The sequence below is a fragment of the Misgurnus anguillicaudatus genome, chromosome 25 (genome assembly GCF_027580225.2).
Source record: "Misgurnus anguillicaudatus chromosome 25, ASM2758022v2, whole genome shotgun sequence".
Taxonomy (NCBI): Eukaryota; Metazoa; Chordata; class Actinopteri; order Cypriniformes; family Cobitidae; genus Misgurnus; species Misgurnus anguillicaudatus.
The window spans coordinates 31,411,624-31,438,834 of record NC_073361.2 but is presented as its reverse complement, the minus strand read 5'-3'; the positions used below and the strand labels follow the sequence as shown (position 1 = coordinate 31,438,834).

At 38.0% G+C, this 27,211-nt stretch overlaps 2 protein-coding genes across 8 annotated transcripts in view; one reads left to right on the top strand and one right to left on the bottom strand.

Moving 5' to 3' along the window:
* The window catches only part of LOC129425815 (immunoglobulin kappa light chain-like), a 688,217-nt gene that overhangs the window by 193,639 nt on the left and 467,367 nt on the right, over window positions 1-27,211 (top strand). The gene's annotated exons all lie outside the window — the stretch shown is intronic.
* The window catches only part of LOC129425426 (uncharacterized), a 52,504-nt gene that overhangs the window by 14,699 nt on the left and 10,594 nt on the right, over window positions 1-27,211 (bottom strand). For 4 of the 7 annotated variants that reach the window (XR_012368194.1, XM_073864278.1, XM_073864280.1 and 1 more), the window contains exons 4-16: window positions 21,142-21,293; window positions 17,991-18,075; window positions 15,888-15,941; window positions 15,183-15,360; window positions 12,538-13,210; window positions 8,437-8,593; window positions 8,114-8,224; window positions 5,290-5,346; window positions 5,088-5,156; window positions 4,922-5,011; window positions 2,403-2,512; window positions 1,996-2,030; window positions 110-837 (exon numbers count right to left, since the gene is read on the bottom strand). Coding sequence is in view for 6 of the 7 variants with exons in the window: in XM_073864278.1 (XP_073720379.1) it covers window positions 110-837; window positions 1,996-2,030; window positions 2,403-2,512; window positions 4,922-5,011; window positions 5,088-5,156; window positions 5,290-5,346; window positions 8,114-8,224; window positions 8,437-8,593; window positions 12,538-13,210; window positions 15,183-15,360; window positions 15,888-15,941; window positions 17,991-18,075; window positions 21,142-21,293 (2,499 nt within the window). In the remaining variant the exon portion in view is untranslated. The remainder of the gene's footprint in view (window positions 1-109; window positions 838-1,995; window positions 2,031-2,402; window positions 2,513-4,921; window positions 5,012-5,087; window positions 5,157-5,289; window positions 5,347-8,113; window positions 8,225-8,436; window positions 8,594-12,537; window positions 13,211-15,182; window positions 15,361-15,887; window positions 15,942-17,990; window positions 18,076-21,141; window positions 21,294-27,211) is intronic. The other 3 variants (XM_073864281.1, XM_073864277.1, XM_073864279.1) reach the window with 3 other exon arrangements.

The window sequence follows — 27,211 nt, the reverse complement described above, 5'->3', positions numbered from 1 at the left end:
CCTCTTAACAGAATACAACAAGAAAACCAAAGCATTGAGCCGTTATGAGATCAAAAGTTGGCACATGCACATATTGTACTCATCATCATATAAAGAATTTTGTTCTAACCTCTTTTTCCAGTATAGTGGTCATTTCTTGTTGAGGGGGCCTTTCCCCATCAGGTGCATTTGAGGTGCTGGAGCTGCCATTGATAGGTACCTGCTTTTCCTCTCGGAGCGGTGTGGTTTCTACCTGATGCCACCTCTGCTCAATCTCCACCTGGACGTCAGAGTTTCTGTGAGTTACGTGATTACCATCAACCTCCTGCACGTCTCTTGGTTGGTCTATCTCCATTCTCGCCTGTTCCTGAGGCACTTTGTGGGTCTTTGAAATAGTCTCGGACCCCGTAGTTGCATTGACTGCACCTACTGAAGGTGCAGTCTGCTGGAGGCACTCTTGAGGCCGTTTGACCACTTCTTCATCTTGCTGTGTTAAATTCTCAGTATGGTTAGTGGAATTCTGAGGTGAAGAGGTACTAGAAATAGGGGAAGAGGAGGTTGAGGAAGGAGTGGGTGTAGAGTTAATTTCTATAGTATCTGCCCTCTTCCTTGAGGTGTGTTCAACCCCGTTTTCCTGTCCGGGGCGAAACTCTGCCCAGTCGAAGGTTTTAGACCGCCCTTCTCGCTTGCAGACGCGGCTCTTACGATGATCGGGTGGAGGTGCAGAATCTGTGATGTCCTCACGTGTCCTCTGGGTTTCAACTCCAGAGTTGTTGGATAGTTGTGAAGAGTTAGACGGGGGTTGGATGAAGGTTTCCTCCAAATTCGATCTGGTTCGCTCCTCCGGAAGGGGACTGGAGGAGTAAATATTTAATCAATACCTTTACAATAAGTATCACTAAGTGAATTATTAGTGGCGTACAAATTTACATATATGCATTTGGCAGATGCTTTTATCCGTAAGTATCTCTGGGCCTCAAACGCATGACCTTTCACCCTGCTAATGTAATACCCTGCCAGTTAAGCTACAGGAATGCTATTTTTTGTTTATTATTGAAAAGGAGACCTGAGCTATATCTGGATACCAGAATATCACATACACTTGGGGTAGTAAATAACCACATAGTAACCAACCAGAATTCTTTTTACAATTGTGCATTGTTGCAAAGCAGCTTTACAGAAACTCCATTAGAGAACAAACAAACACAAGGAGAAAATACAGTTCAGAAATAGTACAGTAATCCACAATAAACAAACAGAGAAAAGGTGTTAAAAAACAGAAATGTGCTACAGCTGTCCAAAACACACACGTAGCCCAACTACTGAAGACAGGACGGTTTGATTAATGGTTAGTAGGGTGAGAAAAAGCATCTGGTCACTGCATGGCATTTAACTGCTGTCAGACCCCCTAGTAAACACTTTGAATGTCTGGATATTTTAAAACAAACCACTGATGTAATGCTGTTTTTCATCGCCTATAATGAAGCAGGTGGGGGTAACATGGAAACAAGACAGAGCGACATTGAGGTGATAATATCACATGTTTTGTATAACACAACAAGCACCTATCCTGTTTATCAGTCTAAAGTTATGGTGGCAATGGCTGAAAATATTTCATTACAAAAAATAGGTTTTACGACTTGACTACAACTTAAACAGCCCTGTTAACCAGTAATTCATGCAAAAATGTAATACTATCACGCATACAAACTATAATCTGCCCTCCATACATAGATACAGACACGTAACAGTGATGTAACACATCCAAAATAACTTGGTTTACAGTGATATTCTAGATGTAATTTCTGTCTCTCCCCATCTATTGAAGAGAGACGCCGGTGAGGTTACATCACCACAAACGAATCACAGACGTCTGGATGGGAAAGCCGAGCACAGAAATAACTGACATATTAGAGAAGCCGAGACATCACGACAGCACATAACCAAAGTTCAGCTGTGACATCATAACAAACATACAAACACAGGTTAGTATAAGAACAGAAAATGCCAATCTGGGCATAAGAACTGAAAGTTTCAGAGAGACGTTTTTCCTGCGGCCAGAGAAATGAAGCAGGAAAAACAGAAGAAAAAAATATTGATGAATTAGAAATGAAAAAACAAGGAAAAAGCAACAGGAATTTGTTGCTTTTAATGAACAATATAAAATTAAATCTCGACAGGAGAAATGAAAGTTGACAGTCGTACTCAAAATTAAGGAAAGCCTTGATGTGTTTATGAGAATGATGTTAATTATATGCCTTTTTTATTTTACATATTTTAAGGTAAAGTCAACAGTGTGATTTCTATGCCACTAGTGGCATCAGACATCTTGATTGATTGAAATATTGTTATTATCGGATTATCTAATTCCATGCATTCAAGAGAATGAAACGTCTGTTCACTGGCATGGTGTTGAAGCTCACCGTGTGACGTCTGGAGCGATGGTGGGCCGCATGTTCTTCAAAATGGCCTGAATCCAGTTACGACGTATCCCAGAGGTCATAGCAGACAGCGTGAACGCTCCCTCCTTACTCTGAGAGAAAGACAAGGACAGAAATGAGCATTAAGATCAATAAACAAACACTTGACATAAAAACTAACAAACACTGAGACCAGGGGCGTCATGCACCAATTTTTTTAAGGGGGCACAGTGTGCACAGCTCACAGAAATGTGTGCATACACAGACATAAAACAAAATATATTATAGAGCTTTCAGTCTTTTCCATGGCACTTACATTTCTAACAATCTAAGTGCCCCTGCCTTCATGCAAAAACCTCAAAAATAAAAGTGTTGACTAAGTGTTGATTTTCTACACAGAGGAGGTTAACTGCACATTACCGTACTGGGGTTTGAAAATGTTGTGAGCATTTCTTACACGTTTTTATTCCTCAAATAGCAAAATGCAGCAGCAACAGCAAAGCTCGTGAGCGCGCTCAGACGCTGATGACGCAAGAATAAAGTAATGTAACACCATCAAAACACTTTCAAAATGGCAAAAATCTCCAAAAAGTGACAAGGATGCAGCACAGAATTGATAATATTGTGCATATTAAATAGATTAAAAGACACAATCCATTTGGCTCAAAAAACCGAAGGGGCACGTGCCCCCTCAATTTGAATGGGCATGACGCCTTTGGTTAGGGACACCAAGGTTACTTCTGTTCAATGTTTCGTTGAAAGCAATTGCTGTTATCTCACTGTCTAGGTTAACTGTAGACATGATATAGTCTGGCTATGAGTAAAAAAATTAATTTGGTTACATGTTTTTGCCAAAATAACTTGTGAGATATATGATATTGCATCATGTAAACAAAGTCAACAGTGACTACAAGCTGTTTGCTTTCATTTACCGATTTATTAATTTTTTCATTTATTTTTGGGCTATTGTTAGATCTATTAAATTTTTACCAACAGCCCAAATTTCACCTTGTTTAATATATACTATTGCATAACACAAAACATTTTCAGGCCTAATCCACTCATATAAAGCCACCTTTTGTTTTCTTATTTACCACCATGATTGTCCCAGGTTTTAAAATCACATCTGATTTTCCATATTTTACATGAATATTTCTTAAGAAACAATCCAGAGCTCAAAATCTCAAAATGCAAAACAGTCTTTAATGTTTTTTGAAACAATCCCACATATCCAAAGTGAAACTATTCTCCAAAGAGTGTTTTACATTACTGTTCATGCGTATCCAATGCATTCTGAGGCATAAAGATAGCTGCAAGTTATATTTACAGTTGTTATTCATTTCTTGACACCGACGCCCTGCTGTTCGTCTGTACACAGAGACAGCCAATGCTTTCTGCTATTTCTGACATCTCGAAAATAACTTTCAAAATAATATCAGCTGGGAACCTGCAGTTATTTGCCACCTAGTTGAACACCACAACATCAAGTACATATCGACAGCTTTATTTATAAAGCACAACACCAAACATTTAATGTAAAAAAAGTTTACATTTTTTGAAGACTTCCTGCCATGTTTTGGATAATTAAAAGGGCAAAAACGTATGTAATACCTCCCCCAAAAAACATTGATTTGTCTCGTAATGGAGGATGAGGATTACAGACAAACAACTCTATAATCGTGTTGTCATGAGTTGTTATTTTAAAGGGAAGTGATGATATCACAGCTATAACTGTTGACTGATCAGGTTACATTAGTGATGAGACAATACAACATCACCTGATGCTTTATTTAAAACAAACCACTACTGTCTAGCACATGATTACCAGCATCAATACCTAAAGAGCATCAGGCGGGGCGGCATAACCCAAATCCTACACCACGGTATAAGTAACAACCAATTATATATTTATTTTTTGCACATACAGCCTACTACTGCAAACAATTATCTGGATTTCATCAGATGCATCCTTTTGTTAGTTAAGCATTTAGCATGGTGCACATTTACTGTCTAATTGTGGGTTCACACCAGGCCGAGTTCAACGATTTGCGTGAGTAGATTACAAACAAAGTCAATGAAAAGACGAGATCAGACACATCCTCACGTGGGGAGATGCGAATGACGCAATATGAATGACAAATTTTTCGCTCGAGTTTGAATATTTTCAACTTGGGTGAAGACACGTTTGAGGCGAATAGCGCGTAGTTTCACGGAAAACACGCCTTCACCCAAGTTGAAAATATTCAACTCGAGCGAAAAATTTGCATGACACGAAGTTAAATCCCGCGAGTAATCTAGAGTGAGAACGCGATTCCCCACGTTTGGTGTGTACGTAGTATATGGCTGTGTCTCAATTTATCCAACAATGGGCTAGGCCAAGGGTTAAACTGAAATTGCCCTAGTAGAAATATTCGTGCAAACATCTCTACTGCAGTATAAATGGTATGTCAGAATCTCGATGTACATCTACATCAAACAGTTACTTTATAATCAAACCGGCCACACACAACAGGATCACTTACGAGAATCTGAAAGCCATAGTTCCTCTGAACTGGGAATTCTGTGACATCGTAACACATGGATAGATCAATTTCTCCATCCAAATCAGCAGCCTGGGAAACATGAGGGACACGTCAGACGGTCACATGTGTAAAATGTGTTAGGAGTGATGATGTTTTAAACACAAACCTCCTCAGCGATCGAGTCCCTGTAGAACCTCAAGCTCTGATCCGTCAGGACAAACCAGTGTTTCTTCCACTGAGAGACACAAAACCAAAAAAGTTGTGTGACTCCCACACTAAACCATTTGAACGGTTTTAACTTTACTATTGCAACACAGAGTTAGGAAATAAACACCTACAGGGTGCTCGTTAAAATTAGTTAGACTCACCAATCCATCTTCATAAAGTTTGGTCATCCATCCTTTCTTAAAATTCAGCAGGTCAGGCTGAATAAGATGTGACGAGAGAAAAACAACACTTGTAATGCATGAACTGACATCATTAACAGGAAAAAGCATGCGCTTAAAAACATGGCAAATACATCACTAATAAGGACTTTCTTTTCTGAAATATATACATACATATATATATATATATATATATATTTTATAATTTTGTAATAATAACTTTTCATGTATTACCAGTATGTTTAATCATTGGGCCTCATTTATAAAAAAAATGTAACATGCATCTTTTATCTTTGGTGCTTCATTTTTTATGAAAAAAATCTTAATTCTTAATTTTTCCTAAAACCTCATTACCTACCCAGACTGAGAAACAACAAATCAATGTTTAACAAAACACAGTAACAGTAAAATATCAGGCACATCGTTCATTAAATATATAGTATAAACAAATATAAGCAATACAAATAAAGTTTTCTTTTGCAAAATCAAAACTGCATTCAAAGCTTACAGTCCAACAACAATAACTGCTGAAGATTCAAACAGGAACCACATAAAACCCCAAATTTATATTTATATTGTACTCTTTAAACATCACAATAACCCAAATCCTCTTTTATAATAAGTAATATTGTAGTATAGAGCGTGATCCGGTCTGTTCTCAGGTTGACTATACCTTAGTTTTGTTGAGTTTTATCTGTGAATTATTCCTCATATTCTTCTGACTTACATTCCTTCTTTCTTTCTGTATGAACATGAATCTGTGTGTGTATGTGCGTGTGTTTTGAATCTTGGTGCCGCTGGTCCTAAAACTCTAAGCAAATGCTATTTATATTCAGGGGGTGGTGAAGTTGCTCTGGGTTGGGTTTGCTTAAACCCAGTAAGAACAGCTGAAACACACACACAGACACTCAAGAGTCTTAAAACCATTAAGAAAATTAAAATATACAGCATTCTTAAGGGGGGGGGGGGGTAATGGTATTTCATGCATTCTGACTTATTAACACAGTTTAAGAGTTGTAATCCTCATGCTAAACTAATGCAAAGTGCATTGTGTCAAAAAAGCAGTTGAGCGTGTGACAGAGTATTTCTAGGCTAAACTCACGCCTCCTCTTTACTACAAATTTCGGAAAGCTTTTTTAAACATGGATATCTGTTATGTACCATGGGTAGCTGTTACATATTATATTACTTTTATGGGCATTTCCCCTAGGAAGGCACGCCCACACGCCAATCAGAGTAAGAGCTAGGACGCTCATTAGCATCGTTCCTTCGAGTAGAAGTCACAGCCATCACTTGCGACAGCTTTGTTTTATATCAAGACTTAAAAATGGCATGAAAGAAAGTGTGTTTTTGGATGTAAGGAGATGAAAGCCTTGTTCAGTTTCCAGTAAGCCAGCCTTATGGAAATTATGGATATAGTTTTGTTTATTCAGGGTAACATTGGAGTTTTGCGTGTGTTTGTTTACCGCTGGATTTCACTACAGAGAGACTCGGCCTCTATAAGAGACTCTTTTTTATACCCTGTCATGTTATTGATGCGAATAAACCAATAAACTAAAAAGATGCTAAATGTTCCTCCAGCTTCTTTTTATTAACTCTTTTCCAGTCTTTTATTGCCCCTGTCCCAACTGTTGCTGCCATCAAAAAACAAAACAAAACATGGATTTAAGAGATTAGCAAATTATTGCATTTGATTTTATTTACAGTTTCCCAATTTTTCTGGAATTGGGGTTAGTAATTCAGGAGCTCAGATGCAAAAGATGCTAAATGCCACCATCGTCAAAAATGAGATAATGATATTGACAGAATGCTCTGTGCATGAATTATATGTTCACCAAATACTTTCACTTCAAATCCGTTTAATCCCAGCCTCAGGCCATTCAGAAAAACTGATTTGTTGGCAGAATCTATTAACTCTTTGGCCGCCATTGACGAGATATCTCGTCAATTAAGAGTAAACGGTTCCCCGCCAATGACGAGATTTTCCGTCTTTCCGCAATACCGCTATTATCCACCAGGCGCACTTCCGCAACTTATACAACCCGGAAGTAGCGCCTCACGCGAAAGAGAAAGAACTCCGTGTATGTTTTAAAGATCGTTCTGCATCTGATCTGTATCAAAAGTCCTTCACAAAAATGGAATTATCTCTGCTTTTTGCTCAAAATTTGGTGTTTTTGAAGAAACCTACCCATATTTGAGAGGTGATTACAAGAGAACTAATGAAGGTAGGATGAAACGTTTTTTTTTGTTTGAAAGCAGAGGGTCTGTTCTTTCATCTGATATATTGTTTGTTTATATATTTAAAGAAGAACATTTTCTGGAAGGCATTAAACTTTTGTGAAAATCATGAAAAATGCTGGCTGGATTTATAAAAAGAACAGAAGTTTAGAAGTGGGTAATAAATAAAAGCCACAACACTATCGTTGTCGTCTTGCTTGCGAAATCTAAAATGCTCCCATACCTCTGCCTTTTTATGTGTAGGTGGTGTCAACGTCAACGAAACACCTGAAACCGCCATTTTAAGCACTGAATGAATGAATGACAGGCTCCCCTCTCGCTCCTTGGTAAAATCGCACAAGGCAAAAAAGAGGGTGACATCTAGTAGAGAAGACTAGTAATTAGATTAACGTTAATCTTACGTTTAATGTTTGCGGAAAATTTTGAGAATCGATTTTATATCGTCCACGTAAAAAAAACCCTAATTTAATCTAATTTTATTTTTGCCCAGCCCTACTGTTTACTTTAGTATGACCACTATTTTGTCTGAACTCTTTCAAGTTATTTTTGTGGATTGGTGTATTCTTACAGTCATGAGGGTCTCGGTGGCTCTGCGGTCCAGACTTTTAGCTCTTCGGTAACCAACAAGCGATGAAACGGCTTCTGTTCGGCCTTGACCAGAATCAAGTGAAAACTCCTGCAGCAGAAATTAAACACAAATTTAATGTGTCACAGTAATATAAAACAAATAATGCTGTTTTCACAACAGTCCTTAACTTTCTCACCGCTTTCTACTGACTCTATTTGCTGATTTATTGAAAGACAAAAGTTTGCATATTGCTTTCAACAAGAATGAGTTACACAAAACAATCAACCTTAGATGATAAACAGCACTGTATTGGTAAACTCCTGTTTCTGGTTAGAGAGGCGGCGCTCATTGCGTCCTGCTCTCTGATTTGTTGTTGAGGAGTAGGAAGGGGCGGGGTCTGTCAAAGAATTCGCTGTGTCCATTTGCTCTGGAGCGTCGACAGTGTCTTGACCCTCAAACCGTTCGATGACTTGAGAACGTCTGCATTAATACAAACAAAGTTCAGAATAACAACAAAAAAATATGGCAATTAATTTTAGTCTGTAATACTCAATGCTTGGCTTAATTCGTTTAAAATATTTGAGTTCATATCCAAAAATAAACAAATAAACAAATGTTTCAACATACCTCTATTACATTCGTCTAGCACTAACTGAGGATGTTTCTGAGGATGTGGCAGTATATGTTCCCCTGTTCATTACGGGTCAGTCAACTAAAACCGCCATCATTTATACATGAATTGATTTTTTTATTATTCATCATTTATGCTGAAATAATATTTAATTTTACTGTATGCATTCCTAAATACATTTTGGAGCTCAATTTCTTCTGTAAGTTGCCCTTCATGAATGAAACTTTGAGATTTCTCTCAAAAATCTAAGATGTTAGCCTGTTAAAACTTTGTTGTATTTAATAAAATAAGTTTGTAGGGGAGAATGAAGTAAGTTGTGCTTGAGATATAATATTATTTTCAGTTGATAGCAGACATCATATAAAAAAAATCATCTTGTTTATCCAGATAAATATTCTTTGACATTTTTATTTACCTGCCATACAGTATATAAAACAGACTTTGGCATGCATGAGAAATATCTCTCTTGCAATTCTTAATGGCAAAGTATGATCAATTTTTCGTGTATGCGCACCGGCGGGTTTTTGAAACCCTGCAAACATTGGGAGCGTAGGTTGTGCATGCGCCTACAGGAGAATGTAGTACAGTATGTAGCCCAAGTGAGGCATTGCATTTTGTCACAATGTGCATGCAAAAACGTCTAACGTCTGTGTACACGTATGAGTCAAATAAACTATACTTTGCAAGGCTTGTGCGCTCAAAGTACAAATAAAAAAACTGACTATACTCCAGGCTTCTGACTATACTCAAGCCTTTTCAGAGCAAGCAGTTTGATGGGGCGACACATCTTACCCCACTCTCCCCTATGACTTATATAAGAGCAGATGGTGGAGCAGAAGGACAGACGCAGGAAACCAGCGACAGCAGAACCCCACATAGCAAGAGTAATGCAAATTTTCCCTATGTACACCCATGTGTTAGTGTGTACTTCATGATTTAATGCTAATGTATTTGATTTAGAGATTGTGTGTGCATGTTATAGCTGGGACCCAGCAGGTGTAATGAAAGTAAGCAGTGGGCGTGGCAGGGCGTGGCACAGGGCAGGAAGGGCAGAGTTTCAGAAGAAAGCCTGAAAAAGAGAAGAAACAGATCAAATAAAAAGCAAAAGAGAGAAAGAAATGAAACGAGAACATTTTCTAATCAGAGATTCAGAAATGAACCATTAAAACACTGGGAAGAGCATTAAAGGAACAGTTCACCCAAATATAAAACTTTTGACTTTTCTCAACCACAATTCATAACGTCATATAATGAGCTTTGTGTGAGGAACACAGAAATTATTTACTGTCCTTATTCACTGTTAATCTCTATACCTCCTTTAAGACGTGAGACCAGAATCAGTGAATCATTTTCTATGAATCAGTGAAATGAATCTACTGATCTATTGAAAAGACTTAAAACCAAGTGCACACAAATCAAACATTGCAACTTCTCATAAGTGTGCAGAAGACGTCAGACTTTTCAGATATCATATTTCTGCCAAAAGATAGGACTATATACATTTATGCATTTGGCAGACGCTTTTATCCAATGCAACTTACATTGCATTACAAAATAATATTTATTTTCAGTTCCTTTAAAACTTCAACAAAATGGAAGAGACATCAGGACATTTAACTTTACCGCTTTCACTAGGTGGCACTAAAGCCGCAAGAATGAGATGAATGTCATAAATTTGCTTAGACTCTTCACAATCTCTGATTATCCAAAACATATAATCTTTCCTATCTATACCAGCAGGTGGAGCTGTAACATCGATACCTTTATACACAGCAGAGGTGTTGGTATGAAGCTGGTGTAAATTCTCTTTCTTGAACCGAACAGCATTTGTACTCAATTACTATCAATTTATAAACTATTAGTTTGTTTAACAGAAATATTTCCCAACAAATACTTCAGATGTGTGTTTTAAAAGAATGCTCCACTTTTATAAAAAAAAAAATCCTGATATTTACTCAACCCCATGTCATCCAAAATGTCTATCTCCCTCTTCGCCCAGCCGAGAATAATTTTTTGAGAAAAACATTCCAGGATTTTTCTTCATATAGTGGACAGTTTACAGTTTCAATGCAGCTTCAAAGGGCTCTAAACTAGTGGTCACAAACACGTTGATCGCGGTCGACCGGTCAATCTTTAAGACTTCCCCTGAAGATCCCGCAAGTAAGAGAAAAAATAAGTAGTTTCAGGCCCGGAACATCGGGATCACCGGGACAATTCCCGGCAGCCTGGCGTCTAATTTGTACTGCTGCCAGTCAGCCGCTTTATTGCTTTTATGTACCCAAGTCATATTTTCCAAATTCAGCATTCAATAAAAAAATCTTTAATCAGTTTTTTGTATTTTATATACACATAATATAAAAAAACACCTTGCTTTGTGGACTGCGCATGAATGTTTCTTCTGATGTAAATGATTTAAGAAGTTTATTAAAGAAGACTTTGCAGATTACTAAATTACTATTGGTAAAACCTACCAATTATACATAAACCTAATTAATTTTTTATAGTATTATATATACTGTAATAAAAACAATTGCATTGAATTGAGTTTTTGCATAATTCTCATTGCATTTACTACACCGTTTACACCAGTGGATGTCGCCAGCGTTCAGTGTTCTGGACATATTGCACATGTTAAGTTTTAATTTTGAGAAAGCTTTTCATTATTATGAGATAAAGTTTTACATTGCAATGACATACTGACTTTGTTAAGAATGTTAAGATGGGCCATTTGATAGGTAGATCCTGCCATTCATCAAGGTTGAGGTCGGGGATCTTGGGCGAAAAAAGGTTCGTGACCACTGCTTTAAAATGATCCCAACTGAGGCATAAGGGTCTTATCTTATTATTTTCTCAAAAAAAAAATTCTCCAGATTACTCGCATTTTTCGCTCGAGTTGAATATTTTCAAGTTGGCCGAAGACGCGTTTGAGGCGAATACCCAACAAAGCCCGTATCGCGTCATTCGCATCAGCCCACGCGAGGACGTGTCTTATCGCATCTTTGCATTGACTTTGTATGTAATCTACTCGCGCAAATCATTGAACTCGCGTTTGGTGTGTATGCCCCATTACAAATGTAAAACGCACACTTGTGGATCATTTTAAACAATAAACTGACACAAAGACATTAATTAGTATCATGACACGTACAACGTCTGAATGCTCCTCTTTCTCCACCCTTGTAAACACTGGAGCGGTAGTTTCGCATACGTCATGCATGGCTTTTCAACGTGGTTATGTAATACGTAAGGTCCTGCTGGCACAAGATGAGAAATTGTGGTTTAAAAGTACTTTATTTTGCGAAAATGGCGATGGTTTGGCTAGATAAGACCCTTTAGAGCCCTTTTAAGCTGCATCGACACCACAAACCGTCCACTGAAGTCCACTATATGGAGAAAAATCGACTCAACAAAGAAAGACACACAGATCCTGGATGACATGGGGGTGAGTAAATCATCAGATATTTTAAAGAAAGTGGAGTAATCCTTTAAATGTATGTGTATTTAACTGTGTCCTGGGCTCTGTTCCAAACCCTACTGCCTACCTAGGCAACATTTTTTGTTTTACAGGCACTTTCCTGTACTAGATGCAGACAGTATGCACTTTAAATGTGGTGCATCTCTTACAAAATGGTAGGCTGATCCATGTGGTTACCATGGTATTTCTATGCGGCTGCTAAAGTATTCTGAGTAGCTGTTACGTGCTTATTAGGGCATTTAAAGGAAGGCTTTTGCTGCCTATGTAGAGGGTTTGAAACAGAGCTCGCATTTTTGTGTGACTGCACCGGAGGGTCACCTTCGTTCCCGTCCAAACAGTCGCTCAATTTCCTCTCTGCCCGGGCTCCTCGTGCGTGCTCGCACATCCTGGCGTTTCTGGCTGGATCGAAAAGCTTCCCGATGATTGAGTCTCTTCGCCCGAGGGACGTCCGCCAGGGTGGCATATCCCTGCCCGCCTCGACCCGTCCTGCCCACGCCACGGTTTTGCATACTCTGCTCAGAGTCCAAAGAACTCTGGGATGAGGACAGTGATGATGGGAGAATGTTTGTGTGACTCGTGTATGTGTTTGTATCTGGAGGTGTATCAGGTGTGAGAAGTGGGGAGGAACTTTGCTTAGTGCCTGATGAGGATTGGGAATCCAGACACTTGTCTGCTCTGGTAGGTCTCTGTATGTCCTCCGAGTGCTTGCTGTGTTTTTTCAGAGGAACGCACACGTCGCCGGACATCTGTAGGTTAGCAGCATTGTGCGAGTCGCGTTTGAGCAGCGTGCGTGTGTCATGTGACGTGTGTGTAGGGCTGACTGGAGAACTGAAGACTTCGGGATAAAAGGAGAGATACCTGGAGCGGGAAGAAGATGGTTCCTGTTCTCGCTGATGCTGTCGTCCTTCATCTTCTTCTGGTTTGTTTTTCTCCAGAGAAAAATATCCGCTCTCCACCCGTGGCTTACGACCAACGCTCGAGCTCACAGAGTCTGTGTGTGAAAACAAGAACATAACTCTTAATCACAAATAAATGTGCCAAAACACCACAGTTATAACAGTTACTGTTGCTATCGTAAAATCAGAGTAAATTATTGCATGATCCCAACATAAACCCTATTGGCATTTATTTAAACAGAATGACGAGGCTGTTCCAACGTTTTGTTTTAATAAGCCACACAGGAAAACCGTGCTCATCAAACCTGGAAACTTCTGTCTTTAGGTTTAACTGAGGTAACAATCACTGTTCTGGTATTAAGACGGAAATTGTGGTTATTGTGGTAAGTTTTTATAAGGCCGGTGTCCCGAGTGAGTGACTGTAATTAAATGTTCTCGTAGTTGAATGTTTTTGCCCAGAAATTTGTGGTCCAGTGACTTTATTATGACAGCTTTCCTCTGAGACCAACACAACAAATGTTCCCTGCTGATGTAATCTATATTATACCAAAAACATTGACATGATTAATGACTATGGAAGAAGAATGGATTTTGAGATATATTTGGGATCGTATTCTTATTTTAAGAAAACAGCCATTAGCTTTGAGGCTGAGAAACATTTGACAGAACAATGTGGGGAAAGTATATGTTTAGATGTCACACCATCACTATAATGTATTTGATAACTTGATATTAAAGGAAGAACTTTATACAAAGAGTAAGGACATGCCATTTCACTTCATGCCTCGTCTCCTCTATCCCAACTTGCATTCCAGAAGGGTGAAGCTAAGACGCGAGGAAAGGAAAAGAGGATGCACAATTAAGAATTGAGAAGCACCCATGGTTTCTGAGAGGACGTATACACCAAAGCGTTTACGCCGGCATATGTTTCTAATTGTTTACAATGAAAGCGCCATGCTTGCCAGTTGCTGGCATTTTTTTCCCGCGAAAATTTTAAAAAAGTTTATACGCTTTGGTGTACACGCTCCCTAAGCGGCCAATCACACCAATTGGACAGAACTGCTTTCATTTGACTGACTTCAGAAAAGAGCAGTGCATTTTTTATATTGCCAGATAACAACCGAGGCAGCTGTCCTGTCAATCAAATATTGAAGTGTGAGCGCTCTTGAAATTTTGTTTGCTGTTAACTGTGATTTTAGCAGAAACAAGCAAGGCAAGCGGGCGTGATGTACATGTTAAGTCAATGCAAAGACGCGATTAGGCATCCTGCAGCGCAGTAGGCATAGCGCAAATCGAGCTTTGCCGCGGGAAACGCGCAAGTTAAAAAATCTGAACTTCGGCGGATTTCCGCGCTGCGTTAACCAAACAGGACCTTGCTGTAGTTGTGACGTGATTACAGGAAGCGAGCGGAGTCGCAGAAGCCCCTCCCATGACGCGAATATTCGTGTAAATGTCTCGAATGACTAGAATTTCACGCGCCACTTTCACAGGCGAATGAAGCAAGTAAACTCAAAATGTTCACGCATCCAACTAAGCGCGATTTGCGCGTTTTTGCCGCCTCAACCGCGGCTGGTGTGAACGCACCATTAGGAAGCAAAAGCCAAAACCGAAGATAACCCGGACATGACACCATTGACAAGCGACCCTATGAACAGATACGCAGCGCTGGTTAAAACTGCAAATTCTCTGAATTCAAACATATAATGCAAGTACACGTGAAAAAATATAACACATTTCAATGCCAAAATCTTACATACTGTGTCTTATTACTATAGGCAGGAGTCAAAAATTAGCAGACGTCAATATTTGTGGTCTACTTTCTAGGAATAGAAAGACTGTACATTTTAAATGCCAATATCTGCTAAAAGTTTATTTTGTCAACTTCACAGCATGCATTACACCTACATGACCTCAAAGCTAACAAAAGTGTTAATAGCCAAAACTAACATATTTGTCTATGGCTACGCAATGGCACGCCGTATCAGTACCACAGATTGTTCGTTTCATTAGCGTCAAACTTAAAATCTATGACTCAGGTCTAGCATGTGTGAACATGAGTGTTGATACCTTGTGAAAGTTGGCTCAGACTGCCTGTACTGCAACTTGTCGGTATGGAGGCTCGATTCATCGTCTCTTCTTGCCACAGAGAGGCGCGGGTGGACGGCACTCGCTCGGCGTGTGCTATAGTGCTCGGCAGACACACCATACTGCTGCTGGTGACTGTAACCTTCGCCGGACCTGGTTCCTGAACACACAGAGAAAAACATATTTAACTAAGCCTTACACAAACAAGAACAAAGAGCCCTTTGATGTCGAACCAGCTGTGTGTGTCTGTGTCTCTGTGTGCAGACAGTTACACACATGAAGGTAACTGTCTAAACTTGCAGGCCCATAATAAATGAACAATTGTGCTATGATTTCATACACACACTGATTACGCTCAGCACCACACCCCATGCAAAACACACACACAGATTAACATTCAGTGTCTTTCCTGTTTCCACTCGGCCGCCCAGCAATACCTTTCTCATTAAATCATAAAACACATTTCTGCATAAAACCACACACACACACGTGTGCGTAAGCCGCCCAGCGTCCCAGCAGAAGCAAACAAACGTGAATTTATTACTGAACAAATAAAAGCACAATTGCTTTTGTCAATCATATGTTTACATAGTCCTCTAGTTTATTTAATCAACCCCAAAACACCCAGGACATGTACAGATGACCAGCACTGCGCTCTGATTGGTCGGAAATGTCTGTCGGACTTACAATAAACCCATTCATGTTCTGCTGGGAGCATCGACCCGTTAGCAGAGCAGTAGCCTGACAAAACACAGGACAGAAGGTCAGACTAGAGTAAACTAACCCTAACAATACCAAACCTACCTACTGTTACTATCAGTTCTTATCAATTAATGATGGAGATTTTTGGGTGAAGCATTTCTTTATGGCTTTAAGGTTATGGAAGACATGAATAATAAAACACTGTGTATCGTGTGCGACACAGACATGGAGCAACCTTCAGACTTCAGAGTAGATTTGATTGGTTGTTGTCACTCGATGTATTCAGTGAGTGATATATTTGCGAAGGCTTTGTGTGTGTTTGCACGTTAACTTTAGTCAAAGAGCGAGTCAAAGCTCATGCACGCAATAAAACAAAGACATAGTTTTAATAAGTGACATCATCTGATGTAATCATGTGTCACTGATTTTATGACTGATGGACTTTCTGGAATTGCTAGACTAAACCTAGTTAAAGAAAAAGTTCACCCACTTCTGATTGTATACACTTAACCCTTATCTGAGAGACGTGCATGTGTATACATGTGGCATGTTTACCTGTGGTGCTTACGTGTGTACAGTTTATGTGTATGTACCTGTGTACTGTGTTTGCACACATGTGCTGTGTGTACCTTTGTGGTGTGTGTGTACATGTGTGGTCTGTGCGTAGCTTTGTGGTTTGTGTGCACATGTGAGGTTTTTGTATCTGTTTAATGTGTGTGTACCTGTGTGGTGTGTGTACTTGTGTAATGCATGTGTACCTATGTAGTTTGTGTGTACCTTTGTGGTGTGTGTGCCTATGTCCGGTGTGTACATAAGGTGTGTACATTTGTGTTGCGTGTTTACCTATGCGGTGTGTGTAATTGTATATTGTGTGTGTGGAAAACTGTGTGGTTTGTGTACTTTTGTGGTGTGTGTGTGCACATGTCCGGTGTGTATACCTGTGCGGTTGTGTGTATTTGTGTAATGTGTGTGTACTTGTATAGTGTGTGTGAGTGTACCTTTGTGGTTTGTGTGTACTTGTGTGGTTTGTGTATCTTTTTAATGTGTGTTTACCTGTGCAGTTTGTGTGTACTTTTGAGGTGTGCATTTGTATAGTGTGTGTGCGTGTAACTGTGTGGTTTGTGTGTACTTTTGTGGTGTGTTTGTACTTGTGTGTGTGTGTGTGTGTGTGTGTGTGTGTGTGTGTGTGTGTGTGTGTGTGTCTGTGTGCAAATGTCCGGTGTGTACACGAGATGTGTGTGCACCTCTGTGTACCTTTGTGGTGTGTGTGAAATTGTGGTGTAATGTGTGTGTACTTGTATAGTTTATGTGTACCTGTGTGTACCTTTGTGGTTTGTGTATCTTTTTAATGTGTGTGTACCTGTGGGGTTTGTGTGTACTTTTGAGGTGTGTGTATTTGTGTAGTGTTTTTGTGTAACTGTGTGGTTTGTGTGTATCTTTGTGGTGAGTTTGTACTTGTGTGGTGTGTGTGTGTGTGTGTGTGTGTGTGTGTGTGTGTGTGTGTGTGTGTGTGGTGTGGTGTGTGTGTGTGTGTGTGTGTGTGTGTGTGTGTGTGTGTGTGTGTGTGTGTGTGTGTGTGTGCGTGTGCACCTGTGTTTACCTATGTGGTGTGTGTGAAAATGTGGTGTGTGTGTGTGTGTACCTGTGTAATGTGTGTGTACTTGTTTACCCTGCTGAAAAATCCAGCTAAAACCAGCATAAGCTGGTATGTTCCTGTGTGGTGTGTGCATCTGTTTCATTTTTGTGTTCCCGTGTAATGTATGTGTACCAGTGATGCACGGGTCAATGTATAAACAATCGGCACCCGACCAACGTTTTCAACTAACCCTGCCACGCGGACCGCAAAAAAAAAGATATATAAAGTAATTGTTTTACATAGTTAATTGGGATCTTTAATTCAAACGACCTGACCGACCGCGACCAAAATATCATTAAAAAAATGTTTTTGGATGACTCGTAACTGCGTAACTCATAACTCATTTTGGATCAACCCGCGCATCAATAATGTATACCTGTGTAGTGCGTGTACCTGTGTAGTGCGTGTGTACCTGTGTAGTGCGTGTACCTGTGTAGTGTGTGTGTGTGTACCTGTTGGGTGGGCGTTTCTACTTTCCGTTTCTTCTTCTGGTTTTGTTTGTTGGTTCGTGGAAACACCATAAGTGCATCCTGCCATCTGAACACATAAACAGTGTTTAGTGAATCTGTGTTAGTGACTCTGTGTGAACAGCAATTACACAACTCATTACTTCACTCATTCAGTTCTGAAAACCAAACACATATCAACCACAAGAACATTTGAGGACAGACACAAACTCTCCTGCTATCTGAGGTCAATAAATTATAGCACAGTTCACAACAAAAAAATATAAATTAAATGAATAACTTAACATAATTTTCACGTGTGTGAAATGCTTAGACAGATCTCTGTCTTATATAATGCGACTGAAAGGTGTTTTATTTACATTTGTACAAATTGTGCACATTGAAATTATGCCAAATAGAAACTTTAATTTGCAAAAAAGTTTTTACACTCGCATGAGGTTACTTTTCAGGCAATTCGAATAAGGGATATCTCGCAAAGCTTGAAAACATTTTAAAGGTAAACTGACATGCGTAAAAGTCACATGATCATTCGTTTAAGATGTGAAAACCTCCCAGAAACACCTCATACATGGCAGTTTCCAAGTCTAAGAGGCTTTCTTGCCAATAATGCTTGGATAACACGCCTGCGACTCCTTTGATTAAAAATAATGGCAGCAGTAGACGTAAACCTACCAACATCCGTCATCATGATTTATGGAATGACTGAAAAATATGTTTTAGTTACATAATATCACTTAATGGAAACGCTCTCGTTTCACAATAGTTTTTTTCAGAGGTGTAAAGTACTCAAGTAAATGTACTTCGTTACTGTACTTAAGTATTTTTTGGGCTACTTTGTACTTGTACTGAGTATCAAAAATATAAGCAACTTTTACTCTCTACTCAATTACATTTTTGATTGGGTATTTGTACTCTTTACTCCACTACATTTGAAATGACACTTAACGTTACTCGCTACATTGTTTATTCGTCAAATAAAAACGAAACGAAAGTGTCAGAGAGTGATGATGGATAGAATCTGTGGTCGCGAGGTTAGACGGACACACACAACTGAGGGACTTCATTGGCGCCACGCAGGGAAATCGTATGAAATCAAAGTACTGCGTGAGCGAATCAAATGCATATGGAGAAGTCTGGTCTCACGGTATTTTGATGTCAAACACCGAATGGCTTTGCGTTGAGCCGCCGTAGCGGGACATCTGCGTGCTGCGTATGTCATAAACTGTAGAGAAAAGTTCGCGTCTTATCTGAGAGAAGAGATAAAGAGTAAACATATGGATGCATATCACATTTGATTCTGTCAAGGGACCCTTTGTTAAACATGTGATGCTACAATCAAAACAAAAGTGATGCGCGATCGCAGGAGGGTCATCCCGCACCTCAAAGGCAAGCACAAATGTTTATATACTCTGATGCTACTTTATCAGCTAACCTAAGCTGGTAAGTTACATAACTTGATATAACTTACTATATAAGCCAAAATAAACCAGCGATGTGCTGTACTGATTGCTCAAGTAACTTAAGTACATTATAAGATTGATAACAAGTGTACAATTTCACTGTCCTCAAATTTAACCAAGTATGCTGTAATGTATTTACTGTAAAGAGGGATGCATGACTAAATGTGCACTTAATGTGAGATAGTGGTGTTACGCACTACATGTGTTTTCAATTAATCTTTCGAATGAACAACTTCCTGTTTTTAATATGCATGATCATATTTCTGTTAGTGTAATTTTAGTTTACTGGAATTTTTTTAATATTAAAATTATATCTTTTTATATCTTTAGGCCTATACGAATATTTGGTAACACTTTACAATAAGGTTCATTAGTTAACAGTAGCTAATGTATTAACTAACTTGAACAAACCATGAGCAATACATTTGTTACATTATTTATTCATCTTTGTTAATGTTAGTTAATAAAAATTTAAGCTTTAATTGTTTGTTCATGTTAGTTCAGAGTGCATTAACTAATGTTAACAAGATTTTAATGAAGTATAAGTAATTGTTGAAATTAAAATTAACCAAGATTAATAAATGCTAAGTGTAGTTCATTTTTAGTTAATGTTAACTAATGTAGCTAACTAATGTTAACTAATTAACCTTATTGTAAAGTGTTACCATATATTTATATCACAAAGTAAGGCTATATATTTTTCAGCATGGCACATTCAAATACACAATGACACTAGACTAAAATTAAATGGGTTTAAATAAAATGTAATGTTGAATAAAATTAGACTAAAACTAAATCAATTCAGATGACAAAAATATGACTAAAACTAAATTAAATTTTAATCAAAAGACTATGACTATGTTTAATCTGTGTTTGTTCTGCCAGGTCAAACTTTTGAGGTGTTTGATTTCTTTTCTATATTAGGAAATAAAACCTCATAAATAAACTTTCTTAGTTTTCACTGCCCAGACCTACAATGTCTCTTTGTGTTGATGACTAGTGCATCTTTGAGCCAACATTCAGTACGAGTAAAAATACTTGAGTACTTTTAAATTGGGTTACTTTAATACTTTTACTCAAGTCGTATTTAAATTGGTGACTTGTAACTTGTAGTGGAGTAATTTTTACAATAAGGAATTTGTACTTTTTACTCAAGTATGGCTTTCAGCTACTCTTTACACCTCTGGTTTTTTTATTGACATTTAGAAAATATCACAAAAGTTTTACACAAAACTGTAATAGAAACCAGGCTACTGTAAAACTTCAAATGCAAATGCAAGCAAGCTGCATTATGAGCTTTGCTAAAGGTGGCGCTATAGCAGCTTATTTTCCAGGAGAACTGTTATGGCAATTTGAAGAAAAAAAAAACTTTAATAGTTTAGGCTGTTTCTAACTAGCTTCTCAAAAAATAACAAATCCAGTTTAATGACACAGACATTTATTGCCTACGTGATAACTGAGGTCTGTCGCCACCACAGTGATATTGCAACACATGTATGTTGCAAGCAGTATGTTTGCAGTGCATTTGCCAAACATTCACGCCCGTCTTTGTGTACTTACACAAGCGTATGTTTATGAAATAATGCAAATAAGCATTAGAAAGTTTCAGCAATAGGTCAAATGTGAGGTATGTGTACGACCTTACAGTTTAACCGATCACGTACTGAGTAACTCACCCATGTATGACTTCTTTGTTCTCTGCACGTACGTAATAGTCTTTCTCTGGCGTGCAGATACACAGCGAATGTTTCTGTCCCGAGCGACTCTCACCGTCCACAACATCCACACATTGATTCAGGTTTATTGTGCCTTGTGGAAGAGTGCTGGCCTGAAACAGACACATACACAAACTTAGTACATGAAATGACACACATAGAGGCCACAGAAACTATTTGGACACGTAAGTATCACCTAACACTGAATGTCATTGCATTAGATAGATCAAACCAACCAATGCGTGCAAACAATCTCAGAGATTTTTCTGTCGACCGACCACATTCAGGAGGAAGAATCTATTTACACACATACTTTAAATATTAAAAACAGTAACCTCACTAAGTACTTCCTACTGTATAGTATACACTGAACACTGCCTATTATGAGATGAAAAACAGTACAGATGGTAGCACACTATACTTATGTCACTTGACCACAATGCGCTGAATTTTTAATCATGCATTATTCATCCAGTCAGATAATAGGTGAAGAAGGATTTAAACTAGGGATGCACGGATACGATATTCATTTACTTAGAATGACTTCTACCGACAGACACTGATACTGATGCTGTTTTTTACTCCTTGTCTCAAAGGTTTACCTCATGAAATCCTAAAAGTGCACAGCATACAAATTGCAATTCTGTAGCAAGTAGTTGCAATTACTCTCACAAAGTAAATTTGGTTATTTACCATGAATTTACTGACTTTACCAGTAAATACAAAAATGTGCTGTTCACACACGCAGTGACGTTCTAATGCCGGTAATCCTTATTCTTCATCCACACATAGCGCTTACCAGTAAATTACTGGTAATCTTACAACCTCTTTTACTGGTGAATTGGCAGCACTGACTTACCAGAAAGGTTCTGTTCACGCATGATCTGTTAACTGAAATCTACCAATATTTTACCAGTAAAGACTGTATGTGTGAAAAGGACTACTGGCACTTAATTCAAAATAAAGTATGAGTTTTGATGCATTTTTCTGTCCCTTAGGATTGCCCTGGCTGATGTCCAATAGTGGAAAAAGTGCTTTTATCTGTCAATATCAATAATAGGTTGATATATGGCAGGGAAAATAAGTATTTGACACATCAGCATTTTTATCAGTAAGGGAATTTTTAAGTGGGCTATTGACACAAAATTTCCACCAGATGTAGCCATCAAGCCAAATATTGAATTCATACAAAGAAATCAGAACATTTAAGTATACAAGTTGAGTCATAATAAATAAAGTGAAATGGTGTAATTCGCAAAACTGCAATGGAAATAGTTTATTTGCATTTTTAGCTCACCTGATGCCAGTAAGTAACATAATTATTATTTGTATGTAACAAAAGTATCAAAGTAACATAAATATAATTTAAAGCAACACTAAAGAGTTTTTGCTCTTTGCTCACCCTGGTTGGAAGGGGAATTGTCCATTACCACTGTCTTAAATAATTTAGCCTACTGCAGCAAAGCTGGCTCTAATTGGATTGTAACTTGCCGTAAAGCAAGTTTTTGTAGTTTCACTTGAACTACAGGACCGCGACCCAACGGTTGGAAACTTCTTTAGTGCGGTTTTGGCGGATAGAGTGCTGCAAAGCGAATGTGAAAGTGCCGTTCGTTCACCCTGTTTCAAGTGGAAAAAAGTATTTGGTGTTGCTTTAAAGATGACAAGGTTTGTATGAAAACCTCCCAGAAACCCCTCAATACATGTCTGCTCCCAAGTATGGGGCTTTCCTTGCCAATAATATCTGGATAACACTCCCACATATCTTTCTATTTAAAATAATGTACTATTACCTCCAAGAAACACCGCATACAATGCTGCTCCTAAGTATTTGTAAGTCGCTTTGGACAAAAGCGTCTGCTAAATGACTAAATGTAAATGTATAAGGGGCTTTCCTTGGCATTAATGTTTGGATAATAGTCCTACGTCTCCTTCAGTTAATGTGGATGTGATATTAGTTAACCTTGTGATGTTTGGAATTACTTATTGCAAGAGGAAAAAGTCTCGTTTTAGTCGCATATCATTGGTTAGTGGAAAGTTTTGTGCAAATCTGTAATGGAAACACAGATAGTTACAGTTCTGTCAACCAGCCCGAGCATCATTCATGCTGGCTCCGGGCCATCAGGCTGTCTTTATTGTCAAGCAGTATTCTGTGCATTCATGCATACTGATCATGTACATATACCCGCATGTACAGTACAGAACAAAGAGTATGCAGATGATTATGCCAAAACACCTGAAATGTTAAATAAAATTGAAAATAAAAGAATGACATATGCCCAAACATGATCTAGTAATGAAATATGTTGTGTGTTTATTCAATAAACCTAATTATGCAATTATTTATTAAATTAGCAATTAGTTAGTATAAATGAGATTTTGTGCAGATATTTTTGTGTATTGCATAACGATACAGGAGTCATTTGTAGATTTTTATCAATATAACAACATTTGAACTCTATGGTATGTGCTTTTTTAGATTAGGTAAGTAAACTTGGCACACTTACACAAACCGGTTAATTCTCACTGTATTTCCCTGTCTGGTTACCTGGTACCTCAATCAACATTCTCTACAAGTTTCTCTTTCACCTTCTTTCACAACATTTTTACACATCACATACTTAAAAGTTACAAGATTCCTCCTCTGTTGTGCAGCCGACATTCATCCAAAAACTCACACACAGATACACAATAAGTCCCTTAATAAGAAAGACTGACTCACACACACAACACACACACACAACACACACATACTCAAGAGAATGACGTACACACATGTCCAGCATAAAAGGCTTTCACAACACGTTTAATTTTTCGTGACAGGTTTAGTTGCTTGTTTACTCAGATTCTCTTCAGTGACGCTGTTGAATGAGCTCAGCTGATGGCATGATGATCACATGAGTGACAGAAGATGTTCAGATAAGGATGCTGATGAGGCATGCTGGGAGAAATGCATGTTTCAGAAAAGAGTCATCATCCATGTTTAAGTCCCAGTGCATTTTTTGGTCGCTATTACGGGCACAGTAGGACTGTAAGATAAAAATATCCTCAACCCCCATGAACACGTGTTAACGCGTGTTTGAATTAAATTTATTTTGTTTAGAATTTAGTAACATTACAACCAGTGTTGTAACTGTTGTGTTTTTTCCATTCATTTAATAGCTTTTGGGGGAAATTGTAGATGTTATTACAAAACATCCAAGCAAAACTTCTTTAACTTTATGACTCGTCCTGTGTAGTGGTTTAGGTTAAGATATTTGCAATATAATGCACTTTCATGCTAAACTCATTGATAGAGGCAGAAAAAAGATATTTAATCTGTGCATTCCTTTCGCGTGGATCACGGATCAACTACAATCCATCACACAACTAATAATAGTTACCATACAACTTTTTGTGTAATAATTATCTTCTCATGTCGGCAGAATCTGTAAATGTAACACAAGTTTTTAATTTCCTAGTTTCTCCGTCATCTGCATTAAGAGCTGTTCACATTATGACATACCTATAACTAAATAAAATATAGTTTAAAAAATCTTTTTATTTTAAAGAGAATAGTGAAGTTTACACCACAACTATCAAACTATCAAATCTTCTTGAATCTAAAGTGCGCGAGCATTTGAAATGGCAGATGGCACTGTGGAAAAGCTCATTGCTGAGGTCCATTACACAAAATTACCTCAGGAGTCCAGTGCTGTTGCAGTAAAATTAACAGCATATTTATACATTTAATGGCATGTGAACAATTACAAAAAATTTTATTAAAAGAAATGTGCAATATTAGTTAATGTCATTGAATTTAAATGATTTGCATGAGTACTATGCCAATTAGGGCTGGGTATCGATTCAGATGTTCCAGATCGATTCAATTTCGATTCTCGATTCAATTTTCGATTCCGGTTCTCGGGTTGGTTTTTATACTCGATTCTCAATTCAACTCAATGAATATAGATTTAATACAAATACTATATTAAGAAAAAAGAACAGTGAACAGCAGTTTACAATTGGGTAATTAATAAAAAGAAATTAAAAGCCACAACACTATCGTCATCGTCTTGCTTGTGAAATCTAAAATGCTTCCATACTACTGACTTTTTATGTGAAGGTGGCATCAACGTCAATGAAGCACCTGAAACCGCCATTTTAAGCACTGAATGAATGAATGAATGACAGGCTCGCCTCTTTCTCCTTGGTAACATCGCGCAAGGCAAAAAAGAGGGTGACATCTAGTGAAGAAGACTAGAAAATGACATTAAAGTTAATCTTACATTCAATGTTTGCGAAAATAAATATTAAAGAAAAAAATCGATTCTGCTCTTTGAGAATCAATTTTGAATCGACCACGTAAAAAAAAGATGAATCGAAAAATGTTGTTATTGTTATCATCCGGTGGTGTGGATGCTAATGTAGTTATCATTACGGTTAACGTTATAATGTGAGCGGCCCTCTACGCTTACTTTCATTTGTAATGTTTCTCTTTTACGCACAGAGAAATGCATACATTAACAAAACTGCAAGAAAGACGTTTAAGGTTTTGAAAATGTTTCACGTTCAACCTTACACGTTATCAGTTCATTTAGCATAATTGAAATAAGTCGATGTAAGTGCATGTTAACATACTTAAATATAACTTTACATTCATGCGTAACTAAAATACTCTTCACATGATCTGACAAATAAACATTTTTGTAAAATATTTTACAAACTGATTTATGTTCTGTTAAACATGTTTCCTTATGTTTAAATACAAGTCACTCAGGACAAATTCTGCCAAACAACTTTTAGTTCTATATAGTAAAATATCAATTCACCATCCAAATAAAAATTCACATTTATGACGGTCAAGTTTGTGAAATGATCTACATGGCTGACGTAGAAAGAAAGAAATGCACAGGAAACATAAGGACAACGTTCTAATAAGAAGTATTTAAACAGATCTTTACACCTCGCTCTGTCTTTAGAGAGGGACCCATGGGAACGCTGCCCGACTGACCGAGCGTTTTACACAACACAAAGAGACTGCTGAATTTGAGTTCAGCAAACCAAACCCTGTAAGAGTTCAATGGCCACAGTTTTAACCCTTAACCTGCCAGCGGTGAACTGAGGGACGCTGCTGTCACACACTAAGCATGTGTATGTTTAACATCCAGTCCACAGATTATAACACACACATTTTTGTGCACACTTGTACAGATGCTGCTAGTCCGAAAATAGCACCAACCCTTCTGTTGTAATCTTCCTGTCATCATGCCATTCTCCTCCTACACATCCCTCGCTCTCTCTTTCTCTCTCGCTCTCTGTTAGTGGATAAAGTCCAGCGGAGGCGGACAGCAGAGAGGAAGTGAGGGGAGTCAGAACAGTAGCGAGAAGCGAGGTCAATCTTATCAAGGGTCTTTAGGATCAATGTGGGATGAAAGAAAATAAATGAAAACAACTTCTAAATCTTAAAGTAAAACCCATTAAACATTAGTATTCAGCTATAAAATGTATGGCTGCGTTTAAATTCTCAAAATGCTGTTTAACTAGAGATCATTTTGTGACAGGAGAGCTGGTGGGTGGCACTATGAGTCAACCGCATTAAGTTATTCTGTAGTTTGGTACTGTACGCACCATGAATATTTATGTTAATACAGTTTAACTATTTGTACGGATGCTTCTATTAGACAAATGAAAGAGTACAACATTTAATAATGTACATGCATTTGTGACCCTGGACCACAAAACCAGTCATAAGGGTCAATTTTTTGTTTAAATTAAGATGTATACATCATCTGAACGTTGAGTAAATAGACTTTCCCGTGATGGCTGTATGGTTTGTTAAGATACGACAACATTTGCTCAAGAATCAACTATTATCTTGAATCTGAGGATCCGGAATATGAGGGTGCAAAAAAAATAAGAAAATCGGCAAGTGAAGTCCAAATGAAGTCCGTAGCAACACATATTACTTATGATAAATATATTTTTCATGTGTGGAATTACAAAATGTCTTCATGGGCATGATATTTACTTAATGACCTTTGGCATAAAAAAA